General features: G+C 43.5%; 1 protein-coding gene across 1 annotated transcript in view; it reads left to right on the top strand.

Moving 5' to 3' along the window:
* The window catches only part of SMYD2 (SET and MYND domain containing 2), a 54,264-nt gene that overhangs the window by 29,318 nt on the left and 2,211 nt on the right, over positions 1-22,735 (top strand). Inside the window, exons 3-10 of the mRNA XM_081297705.1 lie at positions 4,879-4,989; positions 7,267-7,327; positions 8,035-8,159; positions 14,011-14,078; positions 16,729-16,831; positions 18,780-18,890; positions 19,783-19,918; positions 21,036-21,213. Coding sequence (XP_081153831.1) covers positions 4,879-4,989; positions 7,267-7,327; positions 8,035-8,159; positions 14,011-14,078; positions 16,729-16,831; positions 18,780-18,890; positions 19,783-19,918; positions 21,036-21,213 — 893 coding nt within the window. The remainder of the gene's footprint in view (positions 1-4,878; positions 4,990-7,266; positions 7,328-8,034; positions 8,160-14,010; positions 14,079-16,728; positions 16,832-18,779; positions 18,891-19,782; positions 19,919-21,035; positions 21,214-22,735) is intronic.

Raw genomic sequence — 22,735 nt, 5'->3', positions numbered from 1 at the left:
ACATTAGAAAAACTAGGGATAACAGGAACTTACCTTGACATTGTAAAAGCTATCTATGCTAAGCCTCAGGCTAGCATCATTCTGAATGGACAAAAGTTAAAGGCATTCCCTCTAAAATCTGGAACAAGACAGGGATGCCCTCTATCACCACTTCTATTCAATATAGTTCTCGAAACACTGGCCAGAGCAATTAGACAGACGAAAGAAATTAAAGGCATAAAAATAGGAAAAGAAGAACTTAAATTATCACTATTTGCAGATGACATGATTCTATACCTAGAAGACCCAACAGGGTCTACAAAGAAACTACTAGAACTAATAAATGAATTCAGCAAAGTGGCAGGATATAAAATCAACACGCATAAATCAAAGGCATTTCTGTATATCAGCGACAAAACTTCTGAAACGGAAATGAGGAAAAACTCCATTCACAATATCCTCAAAAAAAATAATAAAATACTTGGGAATCAACCTAACAAAAGAGATGAAAGATTTATACAATGAAAACTACAGAACCCTAAAGAGAGAAGTAGAAGAAGATCTTAGAAGATGGAAAAATATACCCTGTTCATGGATAGGCAGAACTAACATCATCAAAATGGCGATATTACCAAAAGTTCTCTATAGGTTTAATGCAATGCCAATCAAAATCCCAACGGCATTTCTTGTAGAAATAGATAAAGCAATCATGAAATTCATATGGAAAAATAAAAGACCCAGAATAGCAAAAGCAATTCTAAACAGGAAGTGTGAATCAGGCGGTATAGCGATACCAGATTTCAAACTATATTACAGAGCAATAGTGACAAAAACAGCATGGTACTGGTACCAAAACAGGCAGGTGGACCAGTGGTATAGAATAGAGGACACAGAGACTAATCCACAGAGTTACAACTATCTTATATTTGATAAAGGGGCTAAAAGCATGCAATGGAGGAAGGATAGCATCTTCAACAAATGGTGTTGGGAAAACTGGAAATCCATATGCAACAAAATGAAACTGAATCCCTTTCTCTTGCCATGCACAAAAGTTAACTCAAAATGGATCAAGGAGCTTGATATTAAATTAGAGACTCTGCGTCTGATAGAAGAAAAAGGTGGCTCCGATCTACATATTGTGGGGTCGGGCTCCAAATTCCTTAATAGGACACCCATAGCACAAGAGTTAATAACAAGAATCAACAAATGGGACTTACTTAAACTAAAAAGTTTTTTCTCAGCAAGAGAAACAATAAGAGAGGTAAATAGGGAGCCTACATCCTGGGAACAAATATTTACTCCTCACACTTCAGATAGAGCCCTAATATCCAGAGTATACAAAGAACTCAAAAAATTAGACAATAAGATAACAAATAACCCAATCAACAAATGGGCCAAGGACCTGAACAGACACTTCTCAGAGGAGGACATACAATCAATCAACAAGTACATGAAAAAATGCTCACCATCTCTAGCAGTCAGAGAAATGCAAATCAAAACCACCCTAAGATACCATCTCACTCCAGTAAGATTGGCAGCCACTATGAAGTCAAACAACAACAAGTGATGGCGAGGATGTGGAGAAAAGGGTACACTTGTACGTTGCTGGTGGGACTGCAAATTGGTGCGGCCAATTTGGAAAGCAGTTTGGAGATTCCTGGGAAAGCTGGGAATGGAACCACCATTTGACCCTGCTATTTCCCTTCTCGGACTATTCCCTGAAGACCTTAAAAGAGCATGCTACAGGGATACTGCCACATCGATGTTCATAGCAGCACAATTCACAATAGCTAGACTGTGGAACCAACCCAGATGCCCTTCAATAGATGAATGGATAAAAAAAAATGTGGCATCTATACACAATGGAGTACTATGCAACAATAAAAAATGACAAAATCATAGAATTTGCAGGGAAATGGATGGCACTAGAGCAGATTATGCTTAGTGAAGCTAGGCAGTCCCTAAAAAACAAATACCAAATGTCTTCTTTGATATAATGAGAGCAACTATGAACAGAGCAGGGAGGAAGAGTAGGAAGAAAAGAGTAACATTAAACAGAGACATGAGATGGGATGGAAAGGGAGAGAAAAGGGAAATTGCATGGAAATGAAGGGAGACCCTCATTGCTATACAGAATTACATATAAGAGGTTTGAGGGGAATGGGAAAATAAACAAGGAGAGAAATGAATTACAGTAGATGGGGTAGAGAGAGAAGATGGGAGGGGAGGGGGGGGAGGGGGGATAGTAGGGGATAGGAAAGGTAGCAGAATACAACAATTACTAATAGGGCATTATGTAAAATTGTGGATGTGTAACTGACGTGATTCTGCAATCTGCATTTGGGGTAAAATTGGGAGTTCATAACCCACTTCAATCTAATGTATGAAATATGATATGTCAAGAGCTTTGTAATGTTGTGAACAACCAATAAAAAAAATAAAATTAAAAAAAAAGGAATAAAAAAAAGTGAAAAAAAATAATTATCACTGTTGGAAGGTGTAAAATCATAGACTTAGGATTCTGGACCTGTTAAGTAACATGGGGATCATGTTATTTGCAGGCAAGGAGACAGGCGCAAAGGGATTAAGAGGTCTGCAGCGTCACATACTGCAGAGTAGAAGAAGAATGCAGGTTTCCACATTCCAGGCCAGTGTCCCTGGACTCTCCTTTCCTCCCAGAACCTTTGTGATGGTTAAATTTTTTCCCTTGAGGACATTTACTTCATAAACATCAATATTACTTATTATTTATATAGACATTAATCTTAATTATTTATACATGATAAATTATATAAAGGTTAATAATTCTTTCTCCCAGGAGTTCATCATTGTTTATAAACAACCAAAGCACAACCCAGAATTCAGAAAACTAGTAGCTTAAAGTTTCATCAGAGACAGAAATCTTAAGTTAAACTTTCCTTAGAGTTCCTGGGGTCATAGTGGGCACTTGTTAATTATTCTCTGTCCCTGTTGGTGATCTTCATTTTGTTCAGGTGTCCAGATACCTCTTTTGTCCTTTCCTGTCTGCTTTGCTGCTGGGGAGGGAGCTGATTAGACTGTTGGGAGCTGGACCCACCTGTCCCCACTTCTTCACCTCATCACTGTGCGCTTGTTTTAGACTTTGGCTCAAAACAGATCCTCTGCTCCCTTGTGCATATCTTGTCATTTCTTCCTCTCCCTGTTCCCAGTTATATTTGGCATGGTGTTATTTAACTCTGCAGAACATCTTGGCACAGAACTTGGGCCATGGGGTTGTGCCAGGTCCGGCACTACATCATTAGTGATATTGTGTCGTCCCTTTTCAGGATTGGGGTAGAGGGAAGGAGACAGGGGACATCTTTATTCAACGACTCTGTTGAGTACCTAATATATTAAGTATAATATATTAGGTGGTAAGAAGCATCAGAAAACAAGGAAAGGGAGTGATAGGGAAAGGGCTATAGAGTGGTCATGGCAGCTGTCTTGAGAAGGTGACCTGAGCAGGATGTGGAAGGGAGGAAGGAGAGAGCCACGTGGGGAGCTAGGAGAAGCCAGTGCTAGACAGGAAGTAGTGCAAGGTGAGGAGAGCGTGGCAGGAGGTGGTGGTGGAGTATCAGGCTCTCCTGTCCCTTGTGGCCTTGCAGTTCATCTCTAGTACTTTGCCTGTGTCTGAGATGAGAAGCCACTAGAAGGTTCTGCGCTGAGGACTGGTATGACCTGAGTTTGTTTTACAGGATCTCCTGGCTGCTCTCTTGAGCACAGTCTGTGAGGGCCAAGGGCAGAAATGGGCATCCAGATAGAAGGCAATGGCATGTCCCTGGTGAGAGATATCGGGGCTGCTCCCGGGTTGAGAGGCATGTGGCCAGAAGGGATCAGAGTCTAGATGTTTCTAAGGACAGAGACAGGATTGCCAGAGTTCAGTGTGGGGCATGGTGAAAACATTGTGGCGGGGATAGCTTCAGGTTTTGATGCTGGCATCTGAAAGAAAGCACTTGCCATTTTCTGAGCCCAGGAAGGCTGAGAGCAGAACAGGACAGGTACTTAATTCCCTGTGCAAGAGAGTTCTGAAGGCTCCCATACAGAAACTCTGACATTTCCCTTCCCAAAAGAAATTTTCCCTCAGCCCTTCATCCCTGTAAGCCTTTACCCCATTTCTCCCACTTTCCACGTATCCTTCCATCCTCTCCTGAATCCACTCCCAGCAGCTCATCACTCTTCCAAAGCTGAGTTTGTGTGTGTGTGTGTGTGTGTGTGTGTGTGTGTGTGTGTGTGAAGCCTCTGAAGATACCCACAATTCGATACCATCTGACGGCTTATTTACCCTGAACCTCAGTCTGCCATGCCCTCCACGATGCCTGATCAGTTTTCAGTCATCAGCAGCTCCTGTGCCATCATTTACTCCCTTGTCCTCCAAGTACTTTTCTTCTTCTGGCCTTCAAAATGCCGTTGTGTGCTTCCTCTCCCTCCACCTTCCCCATCGCAGTGGACAGTGTCTCCATCCTTCCAGGAGGGAGTGCTGACCCTTTACCACTCTATCTGGGCACCAAAGCTTCAAGATGTGACAGAAAGGAATATGGGTCTTTTTGAAAAAATCAAGTAAATCTGAGAAGTCGGCGTGCTCATGGGAAGGGTCTGTGTAGTTTGGAATTATGAAGGTCTGCGAAACGGCATGAGATGCTCAGTATAAAAGTGCAAAGCAAGTCGTCTTATCCCAGCAACCTTGGCCAGGCCTGTGTCCAGGTTACAGTCATAGCTATCTTAAAAGATATTGTCAATCTCTGGCATTTGTGGCCATCCTCATGTTGTCCAGAAGGAAACATTGCACTTGACCTTAGCAAGGGGCACTTACTGCATCCTCTCTTCTCACACTTGATTCTACTGCGTGTGCATGTTTTAATAATGTTTAAAAAATCTTCCCAGAAAGAAGATTGGCCAATGCACAAGCTGGAATGTTCTCCCATGGTTGTTTTTGGGGAAAACTGGAGTCCTTCAGAGACTGTGAGGCTAACAGCAAGGATTCTGGCCAAACAGGTGAGGAAATTAGGACACTATTCAAGTACATTTGTTTATTTTTCCTCAGAGGTCAGAAAATGAGACACTGACCGATGGTGATGATATCCTGTTGAACATCTGTGGATGCCGTTCATGTCCGTGTGGAAGTGTGGGAGGAACACTGTAGGCTCGAGCTTGGTTCACTGTCTGCCCTGGGCAGTTAGGCTGTTCCTTAACCCAGACCAGAAGTGTAGCCACGCCTATTAAATTCTAGGTTTTCTTTGAAACCAGTTTACATAGAAAAGCCTGACTGCAAATAATTACTAGAGCTTCCTCAGGAACCAGACCAGTCTGAGAAACTTTTGAGATTTTCCCTCTTTCCTTTCTGAGTGGAATGCACGGCTGTCCCCTTTTCCTTTCTGCTCTTTGCTGTCTCTTTATTTTCTTGCCTGCACATAGGCAGGGATGCAGAGCATGCCACCAGGATGATGGCACTTGCAGAGAAGAGAAAGAGTGGCAAAGTAGAAACTGAGGCAAGTTGGGGAAGGAAGAGGGGAAGGAAGAAGAAAGAGATGGTGTTCTCCAAAGATGATACGAGACTGTTTCCCCCTGTTTGGTTAGGATCACTGAACACATTATCTTCAGTGGCCCAAACTGAGAATGGGGAAGCAGCATAGGACTGGCTTGTCCCTGTGGCCACTGCAGTAGATGGTATGAAGTCCAAGAGGCATGAATCCATGGAAGTCTTTTCTCTGTGTTGATGGAGAAGTTGGTAGCAAGGCCTCAGTGTTGTTAATCTTTGAAGGCCAAAAATTTTATCCACCTCTTTCTTCCATATACCTTCTAGCACCTATCCCCGCTTAAAATTTGTCTATATTTTTTAGTCTAAACCAAGTGTGAGTGCAGACATACATCTGTACCCAGGCTAGCATCCTGGGGTGTATAAACAGAACACTATGTTCAGCTTGGGTCATGTTACCAAAAGGCCACGTTGCTGATCAGAGTAACCAGAAACATTCAAGGGATGCCATGGACTGAGACCAGAAAATCAGAATTGTTTTCCCTGGAGGGGGCTAACTTTTGGGTCCTTAAGAACAATTGCCTTTAAATTTATGCAGAGTAGATGGTGAATAAAATGGGTTCAGGGAAATGTTCTGGCAGGCTGAGGTTCAGGGTAAATAAGCCATCAGATGGTATCGAATTGTGTGTATCTTCAGAGGCTTAGGAGACTGGTCTTCTGACTTACTGGTGTTATTTATAGTGTCATGTTAAGAATTCAGAAGAAGCTGGTCTGCTTTCCTGAATGAAAGGTTTCCCAGGCAAGATGACTTATTAGTCTTACAAAAGTGCATCCTGTGAATGGAAGATTTTGACTCCCAAAAAAGAACTATTGAAATGTTTTGACACCAGGAGGGGAGTCTGAATGCTATGATGAGTTTACACTAGTTTCATTCAACTTTTGTTATAATTACTACTACCACTAATAGTCTATTAAATGAAAAGTTACCTGACCGTCTTTTCATCTCTATAGGCCTTGATGATTAAAAAACCAGGCCATTTGTATTCTAGTAGCTTGCAAAGGATTAGGGGAGACAGGCTACCAAACTACCAAGGGGAAGCTTAACATGTTAACTAGGGAGGTGAGAGCGCCCTGCTAGACCACCTGTATCCCCAAACTGAATAGCCAGATTACAAAGAGGAGGCCTGGGGCCAGCTCCAGAGCTCTGCGTTTGAACTCTTGTCAACACCAAGTTTATTCATGTTCTCAAAGCCTAGCGGGTTTACTATTGTTAGCTCCTCTTGGGGTGTCTAGAACAAAGACAGCAACACGTTTAAAGTGAATCTGGGCTCACAGATACAACCAAAAGTGTTCTTTTTGAAACACAGAATTCGAGATCATTTTAGCCTATGCTTAAAGAAAGTGTAAAATGGATGGGGGGTTTGATTTTGTTCCTTTTTAGAAGGAGAAATAATAAATAGGATGGTTTGCCTGTAGACTCAGCCCTTTTAAGTAAGGGCCCTAAAAAGTTGTTTTCTGGCCCTGTTCTTTCCCATAACAAGCATTTCTGAGCCTACTGTGTGCGTAGTATCCTCAGGGTGTTGGAAACGCAGCAGACACTTTAGAAAGCTTTTTAAAAGAGCCCTTTGGATTTGGATGTTGGGCAAAGCACTCAGAGCCCAAATGGTGGCTCCTTGGGTAGCTTTCTTTACTTCCTTGAAAATTATTGTTTTTCTTTATGTTGGTGTAAAAGTGAAAGCACTACTTTTTTACACTGGTTGTTCACATCTGTGTCTGATTTCTTCCCCAATTACTAGAAAATCCACCCAGAGAGAACACCTTCAGAGAAACTGTTAGCTGTGAAGGAGTTTGAATCACGTAAGTCTTTCTGTGACCGGCTAGGCAGTTATTTTAGCCACGAATTTAATGTAGATTAGATGGGATTGAAGCAAGAAAGAGGCTAGCTTCATCTCTTAGTAGGGATAGTAATTTTTAAATTATTTATATATTTATATAATATTAATAGTAATATTTAAATTATTTTGACTTGTGTGCTATTTTGAAAAGTGCTTTTAACCTTTTTTCTCTGAGTTGACAGGTTTATTAGGAAATAATTAAAGGGAGATAAGAAGTCATCAGATGAATTATTTCATCCCAAGCCATGTCCTGCTGGCTCTCCCAGCATGCAAAGTATTTTTGGGTCTTTGCTGAATTGCAGTCTGTAAACCAGTGTTCTTACTGAAAGGCTTTAAATCAGGGTGATCCAGTTGCTTGTCCCTGCCCAGGTTCCAAGGCTACTTGGGGGTCCTTGACCACACTAGGTTGGTTATCAGTCTTTACCCCTTAGTCCTGACCTCACTGCTAATGGTCAGTTGAAATTTCACATCCTGAGTGACCTCCAATTGTTAGAGCAAGAGAAGGAAGAAATGACATGTTGTTCTTTCCTTAGGCTTTGTCATTAGATCGAATGATAGGGGAAAATGTTGACATTTTGGATTTTACCCTTTCTTTTTCATGCTGTTTAGAGTAAGGAAACCCAGCAATAGTGTTTCCTCCAGGGTTAGTAATGGGCTTCTTACCCACAGATCTGGATAAGCTGGACAATGAGAAGAAGGATTTGATTCAGAGTGACATTGCTGCTCTCCATCAGTTCTACTCCAAGCACCTCGAGTTCCCCGACCACAGCAGCCTCGTAGTACTCTTTGCACAGGTAAGGATGCTGGGGTCAGGCGGTGATTTGGCCCCTCTCTCTCTGAGCTCCTGGCCCGAGCACGAACTCAGCAAGGCTGAAGTGAAATAGAATAGAAATAGAACATTGGCATCCCTTGACAACAAGGCACTCGGCCCCTGAGTCCTACATTGTCACTAGGTGACCTGAGCAGGCCAAGGTCCTCTCCGTGCTGACCCTCACTGAGTAGGGAGCAGAGGACATCCCCCTTGCCACTGCCTCACAAAGAGTTCATGAAAACAAAGGAGCTGCCAGTGCTCCAGTTTTCTAGCACATGTCCAGCTGTCTAATTCTGACACCGTTTTACTTTCCCGTTCTTCAATCTTCTATTTGATAGAAAATGTCCTTTTGTCTCCACTGGCGAAGGCTGTGCTGATAGAGCAGAGGTTTACAGATACCCCGAGAAGGGGGCCCTCTCGGATGCCTGGGCAGCCCCACTCGTCCAGTGCATGGAGTCTTTGCTGCAGATTGCTCGAGGGTCTTGCTTAGAGAAGCACAGGTTTTCCAAGATCAGATATGAGAAACAAATCTAAAAGGCTTCCAGACAACAACACCTTGGAAGTGATTAAAGACTTGGACACTAGGCCATTGGAAAGGTTAAAGCTTGAACAGTGTTGGAACAAGAGGAGAAAGGGTGCCACCATCAGAATTTGGCAGGATGCAGTCTTCTCCTTGTTGCAAGGGCTGCCCTTCCTGGCCTGACTTGCTACACTGGGTTTCTCTTCCTCCATAACCTTGTAGTTTTCTCTACATGTTGGACATTTTGTTGAAGGGAACCTTCCCATAGAAGGAAAGCCTGGAATGCTATTCTTGGGTGCAAGTGGCTACGTCTGTTGCCAGAACCTTCAGTCTCTAGGTGTATGAAGAACCCTGGGGGCACCAACACGTTTTTGTCTTAGAATGGAATGTACATCACCTGTTTTCCCTTTGACCTAGTAATTCTATTTTCAGGAATCTGTTCTAAGGAAGCAATCAGAGATATGGTCAGAGATTGACCTGCACGTTGTTGGTTATGGGGTTCTTTTAAAGTAAAAGGAAGAAATGACTGGAGGGAAGGAAGGAAAAGGAGAAAGGAAAAGGGGCCAGCAGTCAGAGTGTGATTAAACAGATTGTGGTGTAGCCCCTGATTGAAGTAACATAGCCTTCAACACAACAAATAAATTGTGTTTGAAGACTGCCTGGAGACGTGGGAAATGCTGATGACACAGCATGACGTATAAAAGCAGGATGGAACGTGTGTAATATGGAAACATCCCTGCGTGGAAGGACTGCATGAGGTCAGTTGGTTTCTTCTGAGGTGTGGGAAGTGTTTGCTTTTCTTTTCTTTTCTTTTTTTTTTTTTTTTTTTTTTGAGGGGCTGGGGATTGAACCCAGGGTCTTGTGCATTCGAGGCAGGCATTCTAATGGGTGATTTTTCTGGATTTTCTACAATGAACATGTATAACTGAAAAAATACAAAGAAGAAAAAGGTTAAAAAAGCACACTTCCTAGGATCTGACTTCCTTAACAAGACCCCTAAATCACAAGAATTAAAATCAAGAATCAATAAATCGGATTCAAATTAAAAAGCTTCTTCTTAGCAAAGGAAACAATCAGTAACTTGAGGAGAGAGCCCACAGATTGGGAGAAAATCTTTACTACATGCACCTCCAATAAAGCATTAATCTCTAGGCTATCTAAAGAACTCAAAAAAATCAACACCAAAAAATCAAATAACCCAATCAATAAATGGACTAAGGAACTGAACTGACACTTCATAGAAGAAGAAATACAATTGATCAACAAATATATGAAAAGTGTTCAACATCTCTAGTAATTAGAGAAATGCAAATCAGAACTACTCTAAGATTCATCTCACTTTGGTCAGAATTGCAATCATCAAGAATACATACAACAATAAATGTTGGCAAAAATGTGGGGAAAAGGTACTCATACATTGCTGGTGGGACTGCAAATTGGTGCAACCACTATGGAAAGCAGTATTGAGATTCCTCAGAAAACTTGGAATGGAACCACCATTTGACCTAGCTATCCCACTCCTTGGTTTATACCCAAAGGACTTAAAATCAGCATACTACAATAATGCAACCACATCAGTGTTTATAGCTGCTCAATTCACAATAGCTAAACTATGGAACCAACGTAAGTGTCCTTTAATAGATGAATGTATAAAGAACATGTGGAATATATAGTCAATAGAATATTACTTAGCTTTAAAGAAGAATAAAATATGGCATTTGCCAGTAATTGGATGGAGTTGGAGAATTTTGTGCTAAGCAAAATAAGCCAATCCCAAGAAACCAGAGGCTGAATGTTTTCTCTAATATGTGGGTGCTAATTCACAATAAAATTGGGGGCACTAGAGAAGAATAGAGTTACCTTAAATTAGGTAGGGAGAAGTGAAGGGAAGGGAGGAGAAAGGATGTGGGGATAGGAAAAATAGTAGAATGAAACAGGCATTACTACTGTATGTATATATGTGACTACATGACCAATATGATTCTACAACATGTACTCTCAGAAAAATGAGACATTATATCCCATCTATGTATGATATATCAAAGTGCATAAATGTGTTATACTGTCATGTATAACTAATTAAAACAAATTAAAAAAACCTTACATGTAGAAAGAAAGGTCTTTCATTACTTTTACCCACTTCTATGCCCTGAAGAACCACTGTTAACAATTCAGTGAATTATTTTAATAGACTTTGTTTATGTAGATATATTTCACTCTGTAACTGTCATAATCAGGGAAAAAAAAGGTTATTCCTTATAGGATAAATAATCAATTGAAGTTATGAGATAGAAATAATTAAAAACCTTTCTGATTTTCACATTATCCTAATTTACACCATATTTTGGTAAGCATCCTAAGATGGAGGATTGGGGCAACAGTGGAAAGTTGAAGAATTGACATCTCTTAAATTTTTTGAGAAACTAGATTTGTGATTTTTTTTTTTTTTTAATGAGACATGCATGTCTGTATGAGAAAGCAGAGCATTGAAATAGATCATCTCTTAAGCTGGGAAAAAAGATAACTTTTCCCCTTAACACAGTCATACATGTTGATGTGACTTGTCCGTATTGAAGTGATACTTTCATAACAAAGTAAAAGCGCTTGCTCTCACAAGTACAGGTATATTTGTGGTGGAAATGAGTCAGTCTTTGGACTCGGAAACACAGGGCATTTATTTAAGAGAAAAATACACTCACACAAATCTGTAGTAATTCATTTCTTTTTAGGCTTTATATTTATCAAATTATATTATTCATTCTAAGATCGTATGGGTACACACAAACATGCACACATCTTTTTTCATATGGAAATTTGAAAAGGTGCATTCAGTATCCCAAGCAAAAATGAGAAGTGCAGCTCCCTCCCCATGCCACCCTGGTCCTGTGCCTCAGCGAATGTCTGCTGTCTCAGCTTCTGAGCCCTTCCTCAGAGGAGACTGCGGGGGATTAAGTGGCAGCCCAGCAGCAGCTGGTAGCCAAAGGTGACTGCGCTCCTTCAACAGCATAGTGGAAGTGTGTTTTAATCACTGGGAATGTATACATGGTTGGGAAGTGTATTTTTGGTGTGTAGCCTACATCTGTTCTAAATGCTAATTATGAAAATAGCTTTAGCAAGGCACTTACGCCTGATTTGACTTGAGGAAAAAAGGACTGTGGCCCATACATCTTTCTTGATGTGCAAGTACACTTTTCTTCTCTAGGGATATCTCAGAAGGGAGGGAAAGCTGGCAGGAAAATTGCTATGCAGTTTGGCTTAAACACTATCACCGCCTCCCCAAAAGGAACAGTAATGACTCTTAAGCTTCCAAGAGCCTCTGAAGAAACACCCGCACTCTTCCCCAGTACAGGGAGCATGGGCAGGGAATAAAGCGAGTGATGGTCAGGATGGTTCAGCCTGAAGGAACCCAGAGTTGTAGGCTGGTCCAGCTGGGCTCGCTGCAGAGGAGGGGATTAAAAAGCAGAGGAGCGAAAATCCCATCATCCAAGGAGGTAGGGCCTATCTGTCTCTGGATTAATTTTGATAATTCTTGCTAAATTCTCTTACTGATTCTGCAAAAAGCTATTGTCATTGTGTGTGCCGGACCTTGTCTAGTGTGAGACTGTGTAGGTCATTTTAGTACCTAGCCAATAAAGTGCTGGACACATGGTTCATACTCTAATGGATTAATTTTGTTGAATGAATTTAAATCCTAACTTACTTCTACTTAGTGTTTGTTGATAGTCATTGGTAATGGTCATTGAGTAATGTCCCATGACAGACTTGGTCAGGATACTTGGAATTGGCACACAAAAATATAGTATGCTAAGTAATCTACTTATAAGGGCCCAACCCCTGGGGATTACAAAGGCTATTATTTTACAACCTGTAGTGCCTTCCCATCTCCTTTTTTTTCCTCTCTCTCTTGGTAAATAAATCAAACCTGTCACTGCCCTTACTTGAGTGTGTACCACAGTTTCCAAGCCTTTGCCAGTGGCCCTTTTGCTTTAAGTGAAAGAGCTCCATTAATATTTGAGAAAGCCATCCGCTTTTAGAAGAAACATGGTAGAGTGTGAAGAAGCCAGGCTTTGCAGTCAGACTGGTCTGAATTCTGACTCCTGACATGCTACTTACTATTTCATGTCCTTGAACAAGTCATTTAGCCCAAACCCCCCATCCAGCCTCAGTTTTCACATCTGTAAAATGGATTGCTATAATAATGCAAGAGTTGCTGTGGATTTATGAAGTGTTAGATCTGCAGTATCTAACCTGGAGTATGTGCTCACTGAGTCTGACTCGGTGAGACTCAGTGCTGTTTTTACAAGCTCTTCTGCTGATCTGAAATGTTGCAGTGCAGGTGTGCAAGGGTGAAGTCGTTCAGCATGCAGGCCTCACAGGATCAGCAGGAGTCTGGGCCTTTACCAAAGCTCACTTTGTGACTGTAGACCAGCTAGTGCTCTTCCCAGACCTCAGATTCATCTTTTAGAAAGTGAAGTGGCTTAGTTCCCTTCCAGCTGTGAAATTTTAGATATGTATGGAGAACATTCACTGAGTTGTCCCCCAAGAGACTGTGTGTCCATGGAGGCCTCAGATTTTTGGTGATTTCTATTTCTATGCATAGTACCCTGCACATTGAGCCCCTCGATAAGTATCTGTGGAAAGAATGAATTTATACAATCTGGAAATTGGCATGTGGAGTCCATTTTCAGCCTGGTCATTCTGAGATCTTCAGAATGGTGAGAGTTGCCTTGGACATGTTGGTTGAACATTTCTTTTCAGGGATGAGAAGGTGACCAGTGGTTGATTTGGCTGAGACATAAAAGGCAAGGCCTCAGTTCTCTTGGCTCCTGACCCTTGGTCCCTCTGCCTATCAAAGGGAGGGACAGCAATTCTATTAGAAGAATAAAGGCTTTTGCAGATACTTTCTCACCTTCTAAGATAGGCCCTGGATTAAGTGGTTCCTTTTTTAAGAGCAAAGGACTTGTCAACGAAAAGCTGTGGCTTAATTAGAATTAGACCAAGTACCCTGGCTCCCTTGCTAATATGCAGACTGTAGTTTGTGCAGCCACGGGAGTCCGTCCACTGTGTGCAGGCCGGTGCACGGGTGCACGAAGAGTTAGTCAACCCCCACCAGTTCTGCTTTTATTTGTTTACACATGGGACTGCTGAGTAAATTTTTTTGAACAAAGGTTGCCCTGGATAAAAGGTTTTAAAACCACTAAACTGGAACATCTTCACAGTTAATTTGTTAAAAGTCAAAATTAAAGAAATGATCCCTAAAGCTTGAGGGAAGCTTTAGCTTGTTTTTTTTCTGTCTCCCCCCTTTTCACTACAGGTTAACTGTAATGGCTTCACAATTGAAGATGAAGAGCTTTCTCATTTGGGATCTGCGATATTTCCTGAGTAGGTTGAGTCTGACTTCTTTTCTTTTCTTTGTACTTATTTAACACTAATTTGATTTTTTTAAAGAATTTTTATATAACCCACCTAACTGCATGTGGCAGACATGAAACTCCAAGTGAATTAAGACAGCTTTTTAATCTGCCAGATTTCAAAATATTTCCCCTACACTTAAGGATCTGAAGGTAGTAGTTAGGAGAACAGTTGCTTGTTAAGTCCTGCTAAGCAGAGAGCTGTTATTAAAAGAATATTTTACAGTGTGCATGGAAGGAGCAGCCTATGCCCTGCTGAGAAATTTGCTTTCTGCACGTGTATGATGTGGAAGTCTTTGGGTTTCTTAAACTCAAAGTGAAACATTAATTTCTAAACAAAAAATTGGCCACAGACTTATGTAGAAAATAACAAACTTCTTGTTTCAACTGCCCTTTTTTGAAAAATACCAATAAAAAAACAGCACAGTTTGGAGAGAGACTCTGCTAAAGTAGTGAACTAGAGAAAAAATTCGAAGAGCTGTCAGATTTTTCTCTATATTTCAGGAGTAATTTAAGAAAGGCTAGCTAGTTGACAAATGAAGATCTTTATAGCTCTGACTTTAATAGAATGCCAACATTGGCTTTGCCCTTGTCCTGATGGAATGGGTATTTCCAAAATAACTCAGTGCCCTGAAATTCACAGATGAAGTTGGGGGAGCCTTCCTGTATACCTTCTGTCTGAATTAATCCCCATTGTAGATTACGTCCATCTAAGAGGAGGTTGCTTGCTACATACCATAGGGGCCTTGGTTACCTTAACGTGTGGAAACCCCTAACACTATGCACTGGCCAAGGGTGCTATTTTTACTCCTGGAATGTGTGTGTAGCTGCCAGGCTTCATTCACCAAGTGGGTCAGAAGGAGAAGAATCCATACAGGTCTGCATCTCCTGAGCACCTGTCACAGGCTTGTTAAAACCAGAGATACAGAAAGTTTCCTCATGATGCTACTGTTCCTGAGACCAGCCTAAGCAGTTTGAATTGTGATAATAAGGAAAGAGATGTATTTTGGGAGAGATTCTTTTTAGCCTTTTGCTCTTGGGAAAAGGAAGAGAGAGAGAAGGGGCATTGGACTCTGTGGAAGAGGTGTATTACAGCAACTTCGGTTAATCACATGGTCTCTGCAGGGTTGTTGTGCCCAGTATCTTAAAGAGGAGGCTAAGAGGAAGTGGTGGTGTCTAGGTATCACCCTCTTCCCCCAGTGATGATCCAGAACAGGACTTACTTTAGGCCCCCTGCCTTAGTGAGGTTCTCCCACCTTCTTACAAAGATACCCAGAGGTCTATTGAAATAAGGAATTACTTAACACTTCTGCAAGGAGATTTTAGAAATCGTTAGGTAACCACCCTTTTGGTGCCTTTGTTTATCAGATTTCCTGGGCCCTGGTTCCCTGTGCATCACTTGTCGGGAAGCTGGGTGGGCTGTGGTGCAGGGAAGAAGTATTCCCCCCCACCCCGCCCCCAAGACGAGACTACAAGACTGGAACCTGCTACCTGTGTGTTCCAGGCACAAGCCTAGATACACACTTTACGCAGACCTCTAGCAGAGGACGGCCACACCCAACCTGGACACAGCACACCCTTTTTTTTTTTTTTTTTAATATTTATTTTCTAGTTCTCGGCGGACACAACATCTTTGTTGGTATGTGGTGCTGAGGATCGAACCCGGGCCGCACGCATGCCAGGCGAGCGCGCTACCACTTGAGCCACATCCCCAGCCCCCACAGCACACCCTTGAGCATATTCTCATTAATCTTGGCGACCCCTTTCCTTTTTTGTATTCTTGGGGCAGGCAGGAGAGGGGTTCTGGTCACCAAAGATCAGGCATGTGGCACTGGCCATCAGAACAGTGATACATACATATATAAGAGTGTGAGCCCCAGTTTCTGGGCAGTTTTAATTGGGGGAAAAATCCCCTTGGGCAGAAATCATATCGGCATTGTGATTTCAAAGGCAGCATTTTCAGAGATCAAGCACTCTTTCCCTGTAGTTTAGAAATTCCTGTTCTCAGAACTTTGACCTTGATATAATCAGAAAGCTCAAAGCCCCTCGCATAGGCGAATCTCTGTCCTTCTCGTTGTCCCTGAAAAGCAGACAGTGAGCAGCAGGAGCAGTAATGTCCCAATTTTCCAGATGAGGAAATTGAGGTGCAGAGAGACTCAAATGGGCTTCTCCGCAGCTTCAGGGGCCACAAGCCCTCCCTCACGCAGGCTTCTGGTATTTCTTGGCATCTTAAGGAAATGTGAGAAGTGATCCATTTGGACAAAAAGCCACTTGGAAACAATAACTCATTTGTCTTGTATATAATGTAGCTGAAGGTATTGCGTTTTGGTCCCACATCTACCAGGAAGGAATATTTATGGCATTTTAAAAAATTGTGTTTAATTTAGATAGCAGTGTTTTGATTTGTGGGTTTCACTTTTCAATATAGAGTTTAAGATTTTAAATATTATTATAAATGCATACAGAACAACTTTTTAGAGTAGTCTAAGCTGGCTTTTACATATCTTTGTTGTTTTACAAAGACTCGTTTCCTCTAACTCAGCAAATAAGTGGCCAAGGAGTTACTGAAACTGTGCTGTCTGTGCTGTTCACAAAACTGGGGTTTCTCTTCTGGTTGACAGTGTTGCGTTGATGAATCATAGCTGTTGCCCCAATGTCATTGTGACCTACAAGGGGACCCTGGCGGAAGTAAGAGCTGTACAGGAAATCAGTCCTGGAGAAGAGGTATGTGGCCACAGGTAGCTGTGACAGTGGGCTTACACAGTTGTTCTAAAAGGCAGTGCAGACAAAGCCATGCAGTGTGGGGGAGGTACTTTTGGAGTGACTCCAACATTAAACTGCCAGTGGGAGCACTGGTAGGGGAGGTAGAGGCACCACCAGCCCCTCCTTCCCCCATCGCAGGGACTGGGAAACAGCAGGTCTCCGTCACCTGCTCACTTATCCCTTCTCCCTTTCCCAGACTTCTCACCTGGAAAAGGCTGGCCTAGTGGATGGCTGTGTGAATGTTCTGTGCTCTTTAAGTAGCTCCCTAGCAGGACATATGAACTTTTAGGCACTGTGATCACATATTTGAAGTTCAATTTCTGTTTAATTTGTAATGCTATTTTTTTTGAATGCTATTTTATGGACATTTTAAATATAATTATTGGGGTGCTAAATGAGAAATGCTTAGATTTCTTTGAAAGGTATTAACTAGTTCTCAGGTAGATGAGGAATTGGTGCCCAGTATATAGATTGGCCCCTCTACCCCCTGCTGAGCCCGTTGTGACAAGGGTGTCCTATTCAGGGCCAGGCTGTCTAGGTTTACAGATGTCTGATAGAGGCATCCTAGATTCCTCCTTGTTAAAACATAGTTGCAGTGGGTCAGAGTACAGCTGTTGGGCCCCAGAGCTCCTGTGGGCTGACTGGAGGGACAAGGGGTTTGTCTCTTAGACAGGCTCAGCTTGAGCCATGAACAGTGACACTGGAGTGGCCTTTGTCGCCATCTTCTGGAACCTTCTGTTGGTTGCACTGTGTCCATCAGTCATTTCTAAGAAAACCAGGCCAACTGTTGCGATGTGTGGCAAGGCAGGGCCAGCCACAGTTTCTGTCGCCCGCAAGGTCTCACAGATCTTAAATGCAGTAACTTCATCTGGGGAATTCACTACTTTGGGGGTTTCTTGCCCTTCAGAGAGGAAGGAATCCATTCCTCAGTATCAGAATGAGCCGTGTGTCCAGTCCTGTTCTTTGGCTGGAGAGCTTGGCTGCCCCTGCTGCACCTAGCCCTGTGCTGCTCCCCCGCTGCTTGCCTGGCAGTGCCTGAGGTCACTGGCACACTGGCGGCCTTGAGAAATCCATCTGTTCAGGCAGACATTTGTCTGATTGTGTGGGATGAGCAGCCAGTGCCGTCCCAGAGAGTAGATAATGGACATCTCAGTGCTGGCCCTCTCCATATGCTCCAAGTCTTAGTTATGGACCCTGTTACAAAAAAGCAAAGACAGAACAACCCTGTGAGCCCAGAGATAAGACTGTCCACTTCAGGATCAGGAACTGCCTGCTGGCTGAGGCCACAGCAGGTGGTGTCCTGAAAGCTTGTGTTTTCCCTGCCCTGACTTCTGAGGCCACCAGAGCCACAGGTGTCAGGCTCTAGAGCTGTGCCTCTTGCTCTGTAGCCTTCTGATGTCAGGAGAAGAGGTGAACTTAGCAGGACAGGACGTGTGTGTTCCCACTCTCCCCTGTGTGTACCCAGCAGTACCAGCAGCATCACCCAAGCCCATGCCAGGTGGTGAAATAAAAGAGGCCAAACAAAGGCCAGGCAGAGACCACACAGGCCCAAACCCAGGGATGAGTCGACTCTTAGCCCAGTGGGGCCGTGGCTTCTGTCCATGAGACTAAGGACACACCCACAGCCTGCTCTCTTTGGTGAAGAACAGAAGGCAGGGAACCTTTCAGCCCTCCAAGTTGTGGTTTAGGAGCTCGGATTCTGTAGATACTCTACACCGTGAGGAGTTGGACATGTTAGGTGGCTAGAGTTTCAGAAATCAGTGCCTTAAGGTAAACAGCAGGTTCCTCAGTGGTGGCCCTCCTTATTCTCTGTCCCTGCAGTACTACCTCAGGTGTCCACAGAGCTATGAGAGTGGTATGGTTGACTTTCTCTGTGGCAGATTGAAGCTTGACCTTCTTGGCCCCTTAGGTATTTACCAGCTATATCGACCTCCTGTACCCAACAGAAGACAGAAATGATCGGCTGAGAGATTCTTACTTTTTTACCTGTGAGTGCCAGGAGTGCACCACGAAAGACAAGGTATGTCATTGATTGGCCAAGGGCTGGGACTTGTGCTCTGGCTTGGGACCTCTGCTATGGATGAGCTCCCCTGTCTTCCGGGTAGATTTCCTCCTGTGGTGTTTTTGACCCACCTTACCAGACAGCCAGAGGGAATCCAGTCAGACCAGGTCTCTGTTGAGACCTGTTCCCCAAAGCTGATGAACACATTTCCATTCTCTGTACAAATAAGAGAAGGATCTGCCAGATGCCTGTGTCTTGAAAAGGACTGTTCAAAAGAGGGGGGAGGGAAGAGAGCAGGTGAGACTCGGGTCCAAGCTCTCCCACCTCCTCATGGAGTTCAAGGGATTTACCCCTGCTCTGCCCAGCTTTGGTTTTGTCAGTGCCACCCCTCTTTACTCTCATCTCTTGATGCATTGTTAGGTGAACACACATCTGCTTATAGCAGATACATTCTTTGTTTCCTACCTAGGGAAAATCATCTAGAAAATCAAGATTTTTGTTTTTATAAAAAGGTAATTGAGTGCCAGGCAAGCTCCTATAATGCCTATAATCTCAGCTACTCTAGAAGCTCAGGCAGGAGGATCACAAGTTTGAGGATAGCCTGTACAATTTACTGAGACCCTGTCTCAAAATAAAGCCTGCTGGGATGTAGCTCAGTGGTAGAGCATCTCTGGGTTTAGTCTCCAATAATACACGCGCGCACATACACATACATACACATGGGTGTGTGCTCGAGAAGGTAATGGCTTATTGAATCCGCCTCTTAGATATTGTCCAGTTTCCTCCTTTTCTGCTGTAACTTTAGAATGGGCAAGTCCTGCCTCTGCGCGGGAATATGTATTGAGAGGTTTCCTTATCGGTATGGTTTCCATGGGAGGTAAAGCCTCGCACTTGTGGACGTTTCCCTCAGGATACAGCCAAGGTGGAAATCCGCAAGCTCAGCGACCCCCCAAAAGCAGAAGCCATCCGTGACATGGTCAGATACGCGCGCAACGTCATTGAGGAATTCCGGAGGGCCAAGCACTACAAATATATCCTTTACAACTGTGCGGGCAGCTTACTGTCCCTTGCTGATGAGAAGTGGCAGGAAGTTGGCAAGAGGGAGCAGGAGGGGGTGTATTTGAGATTCTGGATATTGAAGGAGGCCTGCCTCTTGGTGATGTGTGAAGATGTATTGACCATCCATGACATGGCGTCAACTTTGTCACACATCACTGTGCTCTTATTTCTCCATACTTGACTACTTTGGTCAGGAGCTGCTATTGCAGAAGACTGGGGAGCCATCCCTGGCAGAGTCTGTTTTGCTGGGTATTGTGCCTTGGGTAGAGCAGTGTCAAGAGTCTTTGATTACTTAAACTCCTCCCAGGGGCACCGAGTAGGGCTGTTGCCACATAGCAGATGAGGTGGCAGTCTTGTAGGTGCCAAGTAGCAACTTGCCCAGGGGACACGGCTGATGGTGACACACCTAAGTTCCCAAAGCCTTGCTGATTACCAGAATCCGTGTTCTCAACCACTGCATTGTAGCATTTTGGGGGGATTTGAAAAGTGATTGGATTTGTACCCCCAGAGGGCAGAACTTAAAACTGGTGAGAGGAAATTGTGGAAAGCTGTGTTGTTTCTCAGCATAAGAATCTTGGAGGTAGAGGGTGTAGCTAGGTGGTGGTGTGTAGGTTTACTACATGAGCAGTTTGGGGTTCAGTACCCGGCACCAGAAAAAACCCCACACCTTGTCATGGTGGGTACAACCTCATTAAAAAGGCTGCAGCCAAAGTGCTCAGGGTTTCAGTTTGGTTGAGAATTTGAATTTAATGAAAAGACTGAGAACTGATTCTAATCAACATTGTTTATATCAGAGCTGAGGGTCGGTACACTGTGGCTGAAATTTCTTTCCTAGTTTATTTTTTAGAGAAAATTGTAATTCCTTTCTCTTTTGTTTGGCTTTCTGTAATTTATTGAACTCAGGCCTTGCACACGCTAAATAAGCCCTTGGCCACTGAGCTATGCCCCAGCCCTGTAACTTATTTTTTTCAGGTGGTGAGGGAAAGCATGGAGTGTACTAAAATAACTCCTTGAATACTGCCTGGGGAAGGACAGGGCAGCATCCCCTGCTCACCCCCTCCTGCTGTTTACCCCCACTTCCCAGTCATTTCCTTGACACCACAGCACCCCCTAGTGAGCTGCTGGAGATCTGCGAGCTCAGCCAGGAGAAGATGAGCTCAGTTTTTGAGGATAGTAATGTATATATGTTACACATGATGTACCAGGCCATGGGGGTCTGCTTGTACATGCAGGACTGGGAAGGAGCCCTGAGATACGGTCAGAAGATCATTAAGCCCTACAGGTAATTGCAGTGGCTATTTCGATTATCCTAGCATGGAGTGGGATTGGGTTGTTTCAAGGGCATAGGGTAGCTGTTTCATCTTCCTGTCCTGTGTTATAATACACCTAGAATGGCTGCTGCTTCTCTGTAACCACACCTAGAGGTGCAGATGCAGGTGCAGCTGCTTCACTGACCCTGGCCCGCTCCCTGCTCCTAAGGAGGCAGATTAAAGTTAGGCAGGGGAGAGAGTAAAATCCCTCTTCAGGCCCATTCAGGACCTGTATTCATAATAGATAGTTGAAAGTAGTATTAAAAAGTATTAAAAAGCACCAGTTTGCCTCTGATCCCCTTCCAAAGTAAATGGCCCTTATGAATAGGAATTGTTGGTCTTCAAACTCTGCTTTTTCATCACTTCTCACAACTTCTCTTTTTGCCTTTTCAAGTTGCAGTCTCACTTTGCGTATGGGAAAACTGGACTAGCACGTTGTCTGTGGTCATTTAATGCTTCCCTCACAGGTTTGAAGAAAGCAGGTTGGGTTTTATTTTGTAGTAGTAATACTTAAGCCATAGGGAAATGTCCTGTCCCTAGGGGGTTATTAAACTTCAAAGTAGGTGACAGATGGAAGTAGTGGCATTGTCATCTGTCTCTGACTGGGATGGGCTGGATCTGATTGCTGGAGGGCTCCCCAAAGACCTAGACATTATGCCATTTATAAGATCTGCCTAAGATCACAAAGATCAAAATCTCTGGGCATTAAACCAGAAAATCCCTGTGTCCCCAAAGCACCCCAGGTGTTTTTCATGAGTTTGAGAAGCCCTCAGTACCCGCTCAAGCTGTAAGACTGGGGACTGTAAAGCTTGTGTCTGGTCTGAATTTGAACTGATTCTGCCATCTACTTACCCCACTGTGCCGTGAGTAGCCAGCAGGGGGAGCGCAAGGGGAAGCCAGTCCTTAAAGTCTTAGAAACAATTTGTTGGATTAGAAATAATCTCAGCCTTCCCTTCCTCCTGGTGTGGGTAAGAAGTCCTCTCCCCTCATGCACACCTCTTTTGAAAAAGCAACAGCAGACTTGCAATTGTTCTCAGCTTTGTGATTGTTCTTCCAGCAGGGCCTTGCTATGCTGGACCTTTTCTTAGCTTAGCCTCTCCTGGAGGCCCAGCTCTGCCCTGAGGGCTGCTGGTCCCAGGACTGCCTCCAGGAGGCAAGCTGCCTCCTACCGGGGCATTCAGCTGGACATAGTTTCAGGGTAGACTGGGTGGAATAGACTACATGTAAATAAGCACCTCTTACACACTGTCACCTGCAAACTGCCTCCTACACCCTGTTCCCAGGGCAATGGCTCTTTCCTACGCAGACTCCAACAGTCAGCCCTCTTCTCAAACCAGAGAGTACCTTTTGGATACAAAACCCTGTGCTAGACAATAGTGAAGGAATGCCTAGAAGAAATGGGAGGTCTTTGCTTACTCCAGAGGGCTTATATTTTTGCTAAACCAATTTACAGAGTGTAGCAGAAAGATGGGGTCTTAGTACACTCGCACACAC

Source organism: Spermophilus citellus (assembly GCF_964194105.1).
Source record: "Spermophilus citellus genome assembly, chromosome: 6".
In the NCBI taxonomy this organism is placed as follows: Eukaryota; Metazoa; Chordata; class Mammalia; order Rodentia; family Sciuridae; genus Spermophilus; species Spermophilus citellus.
This window is presented reverse-complemented; position numbering and strand designations above follow the sequence as displayed.